Below are 16,409 nucleotides of genomic sequence, written 5' to 3'. Positions count from 1 at the left end.
TTATGTAGATATTGCATATAGTCAGACCATTAAATTTAAAAGTGGGAAATTACACACCTACAAACACGTACCGCTCTCTCTCTCTCTCTCTCTCTCTCTCTCTCTTTCTCTCTCTCTCTCTCTCTCTCTCTCTCTCTCTCTCTCTCTCTCTCTCTCTCTGGGTAGGGGGTTGCGCTGTATGTATCATAACCATTAAAATTAGTACCTTTGGCATACTTATTGTAGAGCAATACTCTCTCAGAAATTCTTTGACGTTCGTTGAGGGTACCGTTCGTTGATACCTAAATAAAACTATAAGTTGACAATGATGCAATGATTACAGTATGTGTAATTCTTGCTGCGCTCGCCAGAACGGTAGCACCGTAAAACATATTAGATACAGCTACGATTGTGACTTACATACTATTTCTGCATCATTTAACCCGGCTTTAACATGATCTACGTGGCGCTTTGTGACGTAATAGCGTGAATTATGATGTCATTTTAGCAATGTTTTGACGTTTTGGTTTTTTAGTAAAATTCTTCATTAATATATCTAAAAAGAAAAAGTAAATATATGCATCTGTAAGCTTTACAATAAAGAATAAAACCAAATGTTTATTCAATTCAGACACGTGTTTTCTAACAATCGGCCCAAATCGGCCCGTGGCGGTGAACGTAGAAACCAGATCGGCCCAAATCGGCCCTGTGGCACATTATACATAATATATTATATTATATGACTTCGAGGGCGACATACCAGAATATTTGCCCCGAGGTGACAGGAAAGCCCTGGAGTGTTATGTAGCCCGATGCCAAAGGCAGAAGGCGACAAAACACTCCAGGGCTTTCCTGTCACCTGTTTCCTGTTAATTCATCAATTAAACTATTGAGTTCATCTGAATTTAGATGAAAAAACAATATAGCTGTTTCCGGTGTGATTCAGCATTTTTCAGGGCATAGTAATAAAATTATTTCATTTGTGACATAACGAGAAAACTTATTTAAAAATGGTCTATAAATGGTTAATAAGCCCGGATGATAACGTTAAAAAATTGCGCGATGTATTCCGAATGGAGAAAATATGTGAACATTTCCCATTATGAATCTCCCTAAGAAAATTGTTTTCGTTCCTGTGAAATTTTATGAGTGAAAAGGGATAATTGTTCAATGAAGATATCTTGGATATATTCCCTTTCATCGATTTCAATTGTATTTCTTTCACAGGTATGTGTATTTTTATTAAAAATCATCAAAAATTGACGGAAGCACTGACTTGGGACAGACTACAAAAGAGATTTTATTATTGATTTTAACAGTTCCCCACTTGAACTTTGTAGATCTCTTGCATCAAGCATTCCTTTCAAACAAAAAGTCGTATTGTTCTTGTACATAATAAAGTTATAAATTAAATGTCTTCAGGATACACAGTATAGTGTGATCAACTATTTGGAAGACCATGATACAACATTTTTTTCTCATTAATGAATTCACTAACTCCGCACTAAAAACCCGTTAAACTATTGTTAAACAACAGATATTCTTACCGTAAGCTAGAACAGTGTAGAGGAATGGTAAGAATCCCAATAAACAAAATAACGATGCATCTTCTCTACACATGCTGCTGTTCTACAAAACGTCATCAAGAGGGAGAGTGTTGCGCAGTGCAGAATGAAATATGACGTCATAATACATGCCCCGCATCTGTATTTCCATATATGGAAAATACACCGAAAACAGTAGTTTTGGTAAATATACGGTTGAATAATACTTCATGGGAAAACCTATAACAACGAATTACACATATGTGTATATATAAATTTACAACAACGAGAATATACGAAGAATTTCTCTATCACATCTGTCGTATGGTTGTGAATCTGCGTCCCGAAAGCGCTCGCCAGATGTAAACTCTTGTAGCTGGTGTTCCCGATGGTAACGATCTTTTGATGATTTATCAGGTATGTAGAATAGATATACAGTGTATTTGTAATAGACCTGATAACCAAGTAACTATTTTACTGTGTTTTTATACAGTGGATGAATTTCTGATCAACTCATTGTTTTGTTTCGTTCAAAACATGAGAAGAGACTGCATTGTTTACATTTATACTGTACAATGTACATGTAGAAGTTTATTGTCGGTCTGTTAAATTGTTACTCATTTTCTTGAGAAAGTTCAATCGACACGATCAGTTCGCATTAATACAGACAACACTATAGCTTTACACTACACTCAGTCTGACTACATGCAGTTGTTTGTATGTAAACAAAGTGAGACTGTGAAAACAGCTGATCTGGTTTCCTGAAAATCAGTACAGTACAGGCTAAAGGATTATATACAGCTGATTTGATTTTCTGAAAATTAGTTGACCGGTTCATAAACAGCTGATCAATAACATGTTTCTTCTGTGTTGAAAATTCTTATCTGACAGTTTAAATATATATATATTTTTTTTTTTACACATTATATTCATCCAATTGATATAAAATGTTCATGCACATTAATTATCATTACTAGCTTTTTATATCACTCAGAACATAACACTGTCTGAAATCTTATAATATACAAATAATATAATTGAATTGCATGTGACATCACTTCATCTGATTTCTCTAAATGAGGAATCTATACATGGACATGGTATGTTTGTTTAGAATGTGCATGTGAAACTTTCAAATAATAGTTAAAGTGTTTGTCATTTTACCCATTCATGCAAATTAGACCTTTAACAGAATGCTCAAATTGCTGTTGACATGTAGTCCTATGTATGTGTGTATATGTGTTTAATTTTAAAATGATTAAATTTAAAACTTATATTTTAAACCTACAATTTTTAATACTTCATCATTAAAAATTGCTCATCAACATTGAACATATCAACATTACATGGTACGGTTCAAAGATAGGACCGTGGAGATTTAGACACATTAAGGATGCTGGGATTAGTGCATTAAAGAAACTCCCCGGCTCTGGTTGATCAAAAAGTGAGACCTCGTAGTGTGTTCAGGTTTATCCTTAAGTGACCATATCCACTGTAAAATATACTGTACTTAACAAACATACTGCATGTTACACAAAACTCAAACACAACATTTTGATGTCTAATTAATATTTGAAACATAAACAAAAAACACCAGCAATAATTTCCCCCTTTTTATGGATTTTTTAATATAAAAGCAATTAGTTTAGTTTGTTATTTCTGATAGACACAACCATTCAATTAAGTCACAAAAATAATCTGAGCCAATATTACCTTTTCTTCTCTTCTGTTGTCTACTGTTTATTAATTTATTTATTTTTATGGCTTACGGAATTTTTTTTGTCATATAATTCCGGAATATTTAGTTCCACTTTGTTTTAATATAATTCCGGAATATCTAGTTCTACATTAATGTGTCGTAATTATGTTTCGTTTCCTATTTCTGGTGTTGTAACTCATGGCTCAGCTATAGGAATGAGAGTACCAATGCACCGGATGTTGACATCAGAGAAGTGTTAATACAAGATTGAGCCGCGCAGAAAAAGGTATGGCTAAGGTGATTGGCTGAATTAATTGCTGAAATAATGATTATTTCAAAGTAAATTTATCACTGTTTAAAATGAATGAATGATTGAAGAAGTACTGCAAAAAGTGAAGAAATAATTATGAGGGGTTGAAATAGGGGGTGGGTGTCAATTTTGGGACTTGGATTTATTTGCTGCGGATCGCTGTAAGTTGTAAATAAGCTCAATTTTGACCTATAAACGCCACGGGACCCTATGTATTTCTATTGATTTTGTGTTAGTGCCTGGAATGAACTTTCAAATGTGACCAAGGATATGTCTGTAAGTATAATAGCAAACTAGCCAGGTGGGTTTAGGTTAACATTGAGCCCTATGGGAAATGAATTGGTACTCTTTTCCCTATAGAGACCCTATTTTTTAAATGTTTTGTAGCTTAAAATTGAAAAAGGTTAATTATTTCATAATGAAAAGAGCAGATATAACATTTTAAAACACTAGAAGTAAAATTAATACTGCAAATGTAAATTTGAGGGTGGGAGTGGCTGTCATTTTCAAAATAAGGGGGGGGGGGGGTACTGAATGAGTGTGAAGGGTAATATAAGGGTGACCAGGCAAGAATAAAAGCAAAAAAATGTGGGGTTTTATGGTAAATTGGATAAAATAATAGTTGATCACCTGTGTTGCACTCCACTATTTCAGTTCTTTGCTTGTATATTTATTTTTATTGTACAAGATTTTTGAGATAAATCTTGACTGATCAGCTGTTCAATATAGAATCTGGACCAAACTTAGGTTTAACTCAGACTTTTTTCTGATATTCTGTTATTTTTGTGTGCTCCATATTACCATTGACTTCTCAGAAGTTTCTATAGTCTTTTTAAATAGATTAAATGATGCTAGCCAATGGCAATTTAATTCGTCTGAGTTATTTTTCAGCAGACCATTTATTGTACATGGATTGCGCAGCTTGATCGAAAGAGTGATTCGGATCAAATACTGCCTCCCATACTTTTCAGCCATCCTTGCAGAGGAGTTCCAAAGTCTTTTTTTAAGCCTGAAGTGGTCTCGTGCAATGAGGTTGATGTAAAAGAAGGTTTGCGTCACACACCCTGAGACTACATCCACTGTCAACAGTGTCAGCATCTGGTAGGTTGCCATGTTTCATTTTTTTTATCCCCAGTTCAATGATTTAGAGTTTTTGGGCTAGAAGGAATACAGTTTAGAGTTTGGGAATATGATTAGTCTGAAATGTAGAATGAGTCCCCCCCCCTCCCCCCCCCCCCCCCCCCCCCCAGGGTTTGGAAAGGGAATGTTTAATTTACATGATCATTATACACATGAAACAGAATGGGGACCACTTTCTAGTCTTGGGGTGACACCTGGGACTCATGTCAACTGAATATGGAATATACTTTATTTGCATGATAATATTTTATGAGTTTGGTAGGGACTTTTTGTGAAGTTTTAATAGTTCAAATGCTTGAAAATGTCAACAGTGTAGAGAACAAGACAGCAGTTTTTAGAGTTACTTCCCTTTGGCTTACTGGTCAGTGTTGCAGAATTTCAACATAATGCAATTTCTTTTATTTAGACTAGCTGCATCTGATTTTTAAATTTTTTCCTTGAATGTTATTCTGACTGCATAAATCACATGTGGTAATACATGTAATTACATGTAATTTCATGTAATTGTGCTTTTTATGTACCTCACCCCTGAATAATCATTTAATTTTGTATTTATGTGTGTAATAATGATATATATGTATATTCAGAGGCGTAGTCACAAACTTAAAAGTGGGGGGGCTCAAATCCAAGAAAGATGTAAAACGTGTAATATAAAGAAATTAAGATGTAAAACATGTAATATCAAGCCCCTGTCTAAGTTGAATGAGAGGACTTCAAATAGTGCATTTAAAGTTGATTGACATTCATCACAGGTATACCACAATCAGAATCTCCAATACTGCAGCTATCTTGTAGAAATTACTAATCTTGATGAGATTCGGAATGGCTAGAATATATTCTAAAGTACATATATGTAAACATAAAGAATACTTTTCAGATGCAAAACAAATTTATTAAACTTATACATTTAGGTTTGAAAATGAAGTTCATTCATTGTTCTGAAATAAAATTCCAGGTGTTCAAATAGATTTAACTTGATTTTTGTTTTAGTTACAGTAACATTAATATTTCAATTTGTTAACTCCAGAATAGCGTGAATGAGTGGTCTTATACAACAGTTTCATCTATGATGTATTAATTCTATATCAATTTAATCATTTTGCTAATAACACAAAACAAAATAATCATAAAAACTTACTGATTGAAAGAGATGGTCAGACTGCAAGCATATAATCACTAATGAATCAGCAAATAATTAAAAAATCCAGAGGTTTGACAAATCTTACTTCACGGCCTATGTGTTAAACAAGAAATGAGATACAGCAAATAAATAATGACTTTTAGATGTCAGCACAAGGGGCAGCTTGTACCTCTCATGTAATTTTGTTAGATAACAGATGCTGAGTGAAACAGAAACGTCTAAACTTAGGTCAAATTTATGACCCGCACTCCCTATCCCAAACATGCGAACACAAGAGGTCTCGACAGATTTAATTACTATACATTACTATTACTTCAAGAGAAATGCTTACTCAGTTGTTGCTGAAAATAAAATAAATTTGCCATAAAATGAGAACTGTTATAATGGTTTAATATAATTTCAACATAGCTGTGATTTTGTTGGACATTAAGTGGGGGGGCACAGACATACTCTTGCCCCCCCATATCTGAAAGTGGGGGGGCTAGTGCCCCCGCTGCCCCCCCTGTGACTACGCCTATGTGTATATTTGTAAGACATGTATGATAAAAATTGATGTATAAACATTGGTTTGAGCAATGAATAACTTGCAATTGTTCACTGATTTTCTCTCATTCGTGCACTTAGGAGGATTTTCATTTTTTTGCCTCCTCTGTCTTCGGAGATGGTGGCACCAGGGCGTCGGAGTCATTTTGTCACTTTATAACGCTGACAGAGAGTCCGTATCCATCTGATCCATCATGACAGATATTTTTTTTCATGATGCAGGTAAAATTATTAGTATGCTAGTCTCTGTCTCTTTACTGTGAGGCATATATGTGGTATCAAACCAGAACAATTACCCTTCTAGATTTTTTAACATTGTCAAAAAATTCTCTTTTTCTAGGTGTAAATTCCAAAACTTTTACAATTTATCAGTTCTGTTTATTACTACAATGACTGAGCTGTAATATAATGTCAAAAATATGTACCTCTCCTTTTTAGCTCACCGAGACAAAGTCAAGGAGAGCTTATGCTATACCCTCGGCGTCGGCGTCGGCGGTGGCGTCGGCGTCGGCGTCCGGACCTGGTTAAAGTTTTTGTTGCAGGTCCTGTATCTAAGCTATTACTTGTCCTATCTTCACCAAACTTGCATGGATGATGCATCTAGACCTACTTATGGACTTGAAAGACTTGGATGCTGAATCTGGGTCCTAAATTTCAGATCCTGGAGGAGGTTAAGGTTGTTGGACCAGGTTAAAGTTTTTGTTGCAGGTGCCCTTTGATAGCAGTATCTTAGTTACTGCTGGTCTGTACTTCACCAAACTTGCATGGATGGTGTGCCTTATGATACTGATGCACTAGACAGGCTTGAGTGCTGAATCTGAGCTATAGGTTTCAGATGCTGGAGGAGGTTAAGGTTTTTTGAGCAGGTTAAAGTTTTTGTTGCGGGTGCCCATTGATAGCAATATCTAAGTTACTACTGGTCCTAACTTCACCAAACTTGTATGGATGATGCGTCTTATGATACTGATGCACCTGACAAGCTTGAATGCTGAATCTGAGCAATAGGTTTCGGATGCTGGAAGAGGTTAAGGTTTTTAGAGCTGGTTAAAGTTTTTGTTGCAGGTGCCCTCTGATGATTAATCTTAGTTACTACTGGTCCTAACTTCACCAAACTTGTATGGATGGTGCGTCTTATTATATTGATGCACCTGACAAGCTTGAATGCTGAATCTGAGCAATAGGTTTCGGATGCTGGAAGAGGTTAAGGTTTTTAGAGCTGGTTAAGTTTTTGTTGCAGGTGCCCTCTGATGATGATATCTTAGTTATTTCTGGTCCTAACTTCACCAAACTTGTATGGATGGTGCGTCTTATGATACTGATGCACCTGACAAGCTTGAATGCTGAATCTGAGCAATAGGTTTCGGATGCTGGAGGAGGTTAAGGTTTTAAGAGCTGGTTAGATAAAGTTTTTGAAACAGGTGCCCTCTGATGATGATATCTTAGTTATTACTTGTCCTTACTTCACCAGACTTCCATGGATGGTGTGTCTTATGATACTGATGCACCTGACAGGCTTGAATGCATAGTCTGGTTTCGGATGCTGGATAAAGTTAAGTTTTTAGGAACAGGTCACATGTTAAATAGATGATAGTACTATTTCAAACTTGCATAGTTGATTTAACTGTAATATGAATGAATCGCAGAGGTAGCTTCAGATGCAGAGCTTGATCTCCATTATCAAGGATGCTAAAAAATAAATCTTAGTTATTACTCGTCCTAACTTCACCAAACTTGAATGGATGGTGTGTCTTATGATACAGATGCACCTGACAGGCATGGATGCTGAATCTGAGCCATAGGTTGCGGATGCTGGAGGAAGTTAAGGTTTTAATTGCTAGTGCCTCTGATGATGATATCTTAGTTATTACTGGTCCAAACTTCACCAAAATTGCATGGATGATGCGTCTTATGATACAAATGCACCTGATGGGCTTGAATGCTGAATCTGAGCCATAGGTTTCGGATGCTGGATGAGGTTTTAGTTTTTTGGAACAGGTCACATGTTTTATAGATGATAGCTTGCATAGTTGATTTAACTTTATTATAAATTAAATGCAGAGGTTGCTTCAGAAGCAGAGCCTGATCTCCATTATCAAGGATGCTAAAGAAATCTCCTACCTCACTCAAACCAGCTCGATAGATAGATGTGTTTGTTGATAAATGATATCACATGATTCCTATGATAAAGTATTGTATGATATAAAACAATATTGTTTGATATGATACAATATGATATCATATGTTATATTATAAAAAGTAATACGATACGATATGATATTGTATCAATTTTTTTGATATTTTATGATATGATTATGTATCATGATATTGTTATGTATAGTATTGTATATTATGATACAATATTGTATAATATTATATTGTATTTTTAATTTTTTATTTTATCACATGATACAATTACATAAGATATTGCAAAATATTATATTGTATCCTATGATACAATATTGTATATTCTATAATATTGTATCATACAATATTGTATAATATGATATTGGTTTCAGTAATATAGAATTATATCACATGAAATTGTATTATATGATATTGTAATATTACATAATATTGAATCATACGATATTGTATGATATGATATTGGTTTATATGATATATTATCATATCACATGAAATTGTATTATATGATATTGTAACATATTTTATTGTGTCATATGATGCAATATGTATAATATAATTTATAATGTATTTTATAATATTTTACCATATCACATACTATTGTATCATTTGATAAGATACAATGTTGGAATCAAATTATATTGTATTATATGATATAATATCATATAATGTATCAAATATGTTTCAGTGTCATTCAATACAATATCATTCTATATTATACAATATAAGATCATGTTTCAGTGTTATGATGTATTATGTAATATGATATTGTAATATGATACTATATTGTATTATATTTTATGATATTGTATTATGTGATCAAATACAATAAGGTATAACACAATACAATGTCATATCATACGTTACAATATCAAATCTCATTATTGTTTATTACAGTATTTTATTTATTATATGATATATATTATATTAGAAATATGACATGATGCAATATTTAATTTTATATCATTGTATTGATTAACATATGAACATATGATTATCATAAAAAAGTTTATCAGATGATATACGATATTTTGTCAAAACAGAATCCATGAATATCCAAGATCATAAAGTATGATTTTCTTATAAAATGATAAAGGTGGTCTTATGAAGGTGATGTCTCATAAGGGTGATGCTCCGTCTCGGTGAGCTTAGTAATCTATGATTACCTATGTTTCAAAATTACTGTAATACAAAATGACAGGGGGCACCTGCTAGTTCTCTAAGCTGCATTAGACTGGGGGGTGGTGATATTGTTTGCACCTGCTAAATCAACAGGAAAGGCCAGATTAGGATAAATTGGCTTATCAGAGTCAATAGTGATTAAATTTTCATGATGTGAATATTTTTTACTTATAATTCAATATTTAGCCTGTTTAATTTGCATAATTCACCAGGTTTTCATCTAATTTAAGAGGTTTTCTCAAATTCTGGGTAGAATCCACCCTTATTTAAAAAATTTATCAAATTTGTTCATGATACCCTTAAATACATTTCAACAAACACATTCATTCCGTTTTTCCATGTATTTTATTTGTTAAAGTCATTAAAAAGCAGTCAATTCATCTTGAGTCTCACTGTGAGCCCACTCTCATTACAGCATTTGCCGAGGGAGAGAGCCTGATACTCAGACGAGCACAGCATAAATATAAACCAAGATCCAGGACTCAAGTTTCATACACAATTAGAGGTATGTATAAGGTTCATGAAAAACACAAATTTGCCTAATTCTGAGGTGAGTAAAATTATGAGTATAGGAATGAGAGTACCAATGCACCGGATGTTGACATCAGAGAAGTGTTAATACAAGATTGAGCCGCACAGAAAAAGGTATGGCTAAGGTGATTGGCTGAATTAATTGCTGATATAATGATTATTTCAAAGTAAATTTATCACTGTTTAAAATGAATGAATGATTGAAGAAGTACTGCAAAAAGTGAAGAAATAAGAGGGGTTGAAATAGGGGGTGGGTGTCAATTTTGGGACTTGGATTTATTTGATGCGGATCGCTGTAAGTTGTAAACAAGCTCAATTTTGACCTATAAACGCCACGGGACCCTATGTATTTCTATTGATTTTGTGTTAGTGCCTGGAATGAACATTCAAATGTGACCAAGGATATGTCTGTAAGTATAATAGCAAACTAGCCAGGTGGGTTTAGGTTAACATTGAGCCCTATGGGAAATGAATTGGTACTCTTTTCCCAGCTGTAAACAAAAATGTATGTTATATGTGTCAATGGATTATTTCATGTTACCATTTACACAGGGAAATTTTGAAGGTAAAGTTTTTATTATGAAACAAAGCTCCATTTATTCAGAATCAAGATTATGACTGTAATATGTTTTACGGTGTAACCGTTTGGAAGGCGAAGCCAATATAAATGGGGCTAGATCAGTAGATGCCCTTTTAATCATCTCTGGCATCATAAATTGTTTTGTTTGGACTCTAATCTTATTTCTTATTAAATTTGTTCAAGCCCGGCCCTGATATGCCAGAGAGAGAGAGAGAGAGAGAGAGAGAGAGAGAGAGAGAGAGAGAGAGAGAGAGAGAGAGAGAGAGAGAGAGAAATAGAGAGAGAGAGGAGAGAGAGAAAGAGAGAGGAAATTCAAATACAAAAACCTGTTAACAAATTTTTATTCTGGTATGTAAATAAATTTTATTTGAACCCTGAAATATTTCTTCTTCGTGAGCCAAGGGTTTTTGATCCGCGCCTCTCCTGGAAATCACAAACCGTTGCCTAGCAGAGGTAGGGATATTTATGAATAACTAATAATGAAGCAAAACATCTTGGGACAGTTAAAAATTATTTTGATTTTGTTAATATACATGTGTATTATTTTGATGTCTTATTGTCTAGTCTGAAGTAATTTATACATATATTGGATAATACCTGGCTGCAGCTACATCTAGTATCTACATTGCAGATCTCTGGATAATTTCTCAGCATGAAGTATTTTAACTTTTTACTCCCTTATTTCAAATGTATGCATAAAACATGAATTAAAGAGAAATGACGTATATTTTTTTAAAATAAGAAAATCAATTTATCTTGAGAATATTAATCACTTGTATGGACAGATATTGAGATTATTTTTGGTCTCTAAATTCACTTAAATTTGTCATCCAAACAAGGAATTATTAAACATTCATTGATTGATTTGTGCATTAAAACTAGAGAATTGAGATAGTACCCTAGCTAATTCACATCATATGGTGCAAATGATGTCCTTCATGTATATTGTACATACCGGGGTGTATAATTTAATCTGAGTTTGTCTGACAAATGTCTTACATTTTAAATGTGTTCAATGCATATTTGTGATTGTGAATGCAGATCAGTAATTCCTATTATAAACAATTTTTGAGTATTTATAATGCATATTACTCCAAATAATCTCCCTATTTGCTTTTATTTTTATGGCGGTTTGGGAGTACTTTGAATATTAATTGTATTTTTAATCATATACGAATGGTTTACACATTGAGGGGGGGGGGGTTGAATTAAAATGGGGAAATATTTTACAATGTGTCTGTCAAAGATTAGGATGTCTACAAAATTAAGTTTTGATTAGCTTTTGATTTATACTGAATTAGTTATTGGTCGTAACGTAATTTTTTTTTTTTGATTTTGATAATTAATTTGAATTCTGGGTACGAAATGACCTGGGTATGAGTATGTTAGGCTACGATTTGAGATGAAACCTAAAAACGAAATTTCAAATTGAAAGTTGGAGAAAAATCGTCTTTGGTGTTTTCAAATAGTAATCAGAAAGCAAATTTAATTCAAATACATGATGTTACATTTAATAACAATGAATTAAGGAGGCTGATTTGCGGAAAAACTACAATAGCATAACTCTTTTATTTTTAACCATATGCAATTTAAACCAACTCTAGTTTATTTGCGAAGGTTCATGAAAATCGACCGTCTGGTTCTTTTTAGGGACCATCTGAAAATAGAGGTACATTTACTATAGGAATACATAGGAAACTGCATTTTCCGCACATCAAAGCAGTTTTTAGCTCACCTGAGCTGAAAGCTCAAGTGAGCTATTCTGATCACATTTTGTCCGTCGTCCGTCTGTCCGTCCGTCTGTCCGTCTGTCCGTCTGTAAACTTTTTACATTTTGAACTTCTTCTCTAAAACCGCTTATCCAGTTTCAACCAAATTTGGCACAAAGCATCCTTATAGGAGGGCGAATATAAATTGCAGAAATAAAAGTTTGATCTGTATTCAAAGCGGAGAAAACCTTGAAACTGTAGAAAAAGGGGGGTGCATTTTTAAAAATCTTCTTCTCAAGAACTACCGAGGCAAATTCAACCTAGTTTAGCATAAATTATCCTTATGGGAAGGAAAATATAAATTGCAAAAATTATGTGGTAATTCTGTTTCAAATCTGAGTTATTACGAAAATAATAATAAAGGAAATGCGTGTTTCAATCAGTTTAATAGCTTCGGGTTCGGCATCCGGTAAAATGATTCCATACTTCTAAAACGAGGTTCTTTGTTTAAAGCAGCCATGACATTATACGAAAAAGGGTCGATCTGACTATGATGAATTTGCATGTTGTGCAACAGTTCGCGTATGAAGGGAAATTTTGAAACATACAAAATATATTGGTGCCGATTTTGTGAAGTAAATTGAGGCTAAATATTTCAATGCGTTGACAGTTTCCACACATGACGTTGGTGTTAGCTTGTTCTGATTTTCGTTTCGTTCTCATTATGCTTTGTAACCTGGAAACTATCGTCTGTATTTCGTGATTTTTACGTATCAAATCAAACAGAGACTTCGGTAAATCAAACAGTTAACTGTTTACCTGCGCAAATTAAGCAAAATCGGATGAAGGGGTACTGAAATACAATTCATTCTATCGGTAATTCGGCATTATCTTTTGCGTAATGGTACATGTTGATTAATGCAATAGGTTTTGTTGAGATGCTCGGCATTTTTTCGAGTTTATTCAGTTTAAATAGAGTTTGATATCGCTGACGGAAATATGTAGGTATATAGTATACATGTATATATATGATTCATTTCGAAAAAATAAATTGTGTTCTTTATTTGTTATACATGTAGTGCATGTTTCTTGTGTTTATTTGTTTACAATTTCTATTTACTAACCATATTTGAGTGTTAAGCTTCGAATTATAAGCAAGAAACAGAGATTTGCTCACAATTCTATGTTTGTACACAGATCTTAAAAACTACCCAGATAGCATGACTACGTTGGGCCAACGTTGGTAATTGGTTGTACCGTTGGTCGATGGTTGGCATTGGGCACACAATGTTGGCCCAACGTTGGGCCAACATTATAACACATCTTTCATAGCACATTGATTGCTTTGTTGGCATGACAACGTCGGGCCAACGTTGGGCAAACATAAGTAAAACATGTGATCTCTATTTGTTGGTAATGCACAGTTGGCCCAACGTTGGGCCAACATCTTACCATGCCATGAATTTCGACTAAGTGTTTGTTGGTGTAACAATGTTGAGCCAACGTTGGGCCAACATAAATAAAACATGTGATCTCTATTTGTTGGTAATGCACAGTTGGCCCAACGTTGGGCCAACATAATAACATGCCAAGAATTTCGACTAAGTGTTTGTTGGTGTAACAATGTTGAGCCAACGTTGGGCCAACAAAGGTAAAACATATGATCTATATTTGTTGGTGATGCGCAGTTGGCCCAACGTTGGGCCAACATCTTAACATGCCATGAATTCTAACTAAGTGTTTGTTGGCGTAACATTGTTGGGCCATGGGTGGGCCAACGTAGGTAAAACATGTGATCTCATTAATTGTTGGTAATGCGCAGTTGGGCCAACTTTGGGTCATTATTTTTACATGCTACGAATTATGACAGAGTTAAAACAAACAGATAACATAAACACAACCACAAAAATTTTAGGTATAGGTGAGTAAATAATGTGATTTGATCTGTTAATTTTGATTGCAATTATAAGGAATTTATAGTGTCTTAATTATGTTTTAACACATGAAAATGTTAATTAAAAAGTTTGTATGTATAACTAGTTGATTTTAATCTATTTCTCTTACTTGGAATACATAACATCATCATGATACATTGTATGCATATAAATCTCAGTAAATAGTTAATATATGTTATTAATATAAAAAGTTTTAAACTGTCAAACGTTGGCCCAACGTTGGTTCGTTGTTAGATTTTAAACCCGACAATGAATTTTTTATTTTTTGGGAAATTTAGTGGAGCATTGTAAATTGTATTGGGCTTAATTATTTAAAACTGTTGGGTCATAGATGTTGGCCATTGTTGCTCTGTTGAGGGATGTTTATTGTTTATATAAATCTGATGAGCTGTATGTACACGTGTAGCTGGAGCGCCTATTGCATAACGAATCTTAAAGTGTCGAAATTAAGAGGCAGACGGAGCTCCTTTACTGCCCAAGTATCTAGGTCAGTGCTACTCACAGCATGGGACTGGCTAGTTTCCTTGGAGATCGGTCATCTGATATAACCAGGATGGTCAAAACTGCCACGTTTTATTTCGAATATATTGCAACCGTTGTGCGTGTACACCTATAGTAAATAGTGTTTTTTCTACTCTACGAATTATACATTAGAAGATTGGGGATATATATGCTACAAAAAGTAAGTACATGATAATTTATTATATTAACTTATGTAAGTAATAGTTTTCTTTCAAGAAATCGAATGCTTGTGCAATGTTTCTTTATAATATATAATGTTTGAATTGTCAATGAGTTAAATTAAAAAAATAAAGAAGTATTCATAATCATATCATACATTCCTTTACAATATATCAGATAACGTTAATTCATATTGCACAATAAAAATAACAACTAAAATTTACATTTTCAGCCGCAGTAAGAAAAAACAGACTGTGTGCCTCTGCAACAAATGTAGAGATAGGGAAGGACGGGTTCCGTTTTTCAAAGACCGTGAAGGTGAAGGGAAAAAAAGGAAGAAAGAAAAAAAGCGAGGAGGTAACCCAAGCCACTGAACATGCTGAAGCCAGTGACCCGGACAGTGATCAGACCCTACAGTTCGATTGTTACTAAGGAATTTACATAGACAAAGAAATATGCTAGCGATTCTTTTTAATTCTAAAAAGTGTTTAAATGTATTGTAAATTTTTACTAAGAAAAAATAAAATCTGTATACTATGTTTTCGTTGCATAGAATATTTGAACTCCTGCATCTTAATAGCCAAACAGCAAACAGGAATTAATTGAAAAAGAGTGTTGAATCTAAATTGGGATTACATTGAATAAGTGCCGACATGCTACGTTTAGCCATTGAAAGTTTGATCGTTGTCACTACGTTAGCCCTCACCTGTTTACTAGGATGGACCAACGTTGACAGAGGACGTTGGGCCGATGTAATTTTCCTCGTAATCTTTACGTTGGGCCAACGTTGACCCTCAGTTGTTCATTAAGTTGGAGCAATGTTGGCAGGCTACGTTGGGCCAACGTAATTTTGCTCATCGGCCCTACGTTGGTCCAACATGTTGGACCAACGTAGGCCCAACATGTTGGACGAACGTAGGGCCGATGAGCAAAATTACGTTGGCCCAACGTAGTCTGCCAACGTTGGTACAACGTAATGAACAACTAAGGGCCAACGTTGGCCCAACGTAGTCATGCTATCTGGGTAAAGCTTAAAAAAGTAAAAAAATTGTCAATATTTATTAAGAAAATTTTCAAAGTCTGTTCTTCCAGAAACCAACTTTAACAACTTATTGTATTGTAAACTTAACCTTTTTAGCTCACCTGAGGGTGGGGCCACAATGGGGGGTCGAAGTTTAACAAAGGAATATATAGAGTAAATCTTTAAAAATCTTCTCCTCAGAAACTAATCAGCCAGGAAAGCTGAAACTTGTGTGAAAGCATCATCAGGTAA

At 34.1% G+C, this 16,409-nt stretch overlaps 1 protein-coding gene and 2 long non-coding RNA genes across 3 annotated transcripts in view; all 3 read left to right on the top strand.

The window, feature by feature from the left end:
• Positions 1 to 1,873: 1,873 nt before the first annotated feature.
• Positions 1,874 to 4,717, top strand: LOC128164263 (uncharacterized). The gene is made up of 3 exons (XR_008240924.1): positions 1,874 to 1,940; positions 3,430 to 3,508; positions 4,424 to 4,717. It is a non-coding gene; the product is annotated as an uncharacterized LOC128164263 (long non-coding RNA).
• A 1,707-nt stretch (positions 4,718 to 6,424) lies between these two features.
• LOC128164313 (uncharacterized) overlaps positions 6,425 to 16,409 on the top strand; it is a 30,409-nt gene continuing 20,424 nt past the window's right edge. The window contains exons 1-2 of the mRNA XM_052828106.1: positions 6,425 to 6,578; positions 10,096 to 10,185. Of these exons, the coding sequence (XP_052684066.1) occupies positions 6,551 to 6,578; positions 10,096 to 10,185 (118 nt within the window). The 5' untranslated portion in view covers positions 6,425 to 6,550. The remainder of the gene's footprint in view (positions 6,579 to 10,095; positions 10,186 to 16,409) is intronic.
• LOC128164314 (uncharacterized) lies at positions 14,662 to 15,675 on the top strand. The gene is made up of 2 exons (XR_008240928.1): positions 14,662 to 15,137; positions 15,369 to 15,675. It is a non-coding gene; the product is annotated as an uncharacterized LOC128164314 (long non-coding RNA).

Source organism: Crassostrea angulata, chromosome 9 (assembly GCF_025612915.1).
Source record: "Crassostrea angulata isolate pt1a10 chromosome 9, ASM2561291v2, whole genome shotgun sequence".
In the NCBI taxonomy this organism is placed as follows: domain Eukaryota; kingdom Metazoa; phylum Mollusca; class Bivalvia; order Ostreida; family Ostreidae; genus Magallana; species Magallana angulata.
The sequence above is the reverse complement of the archived record's forward strand: the minus strand, read 5'-3'. Positions and strand labels throughout refer to the sequence as shown.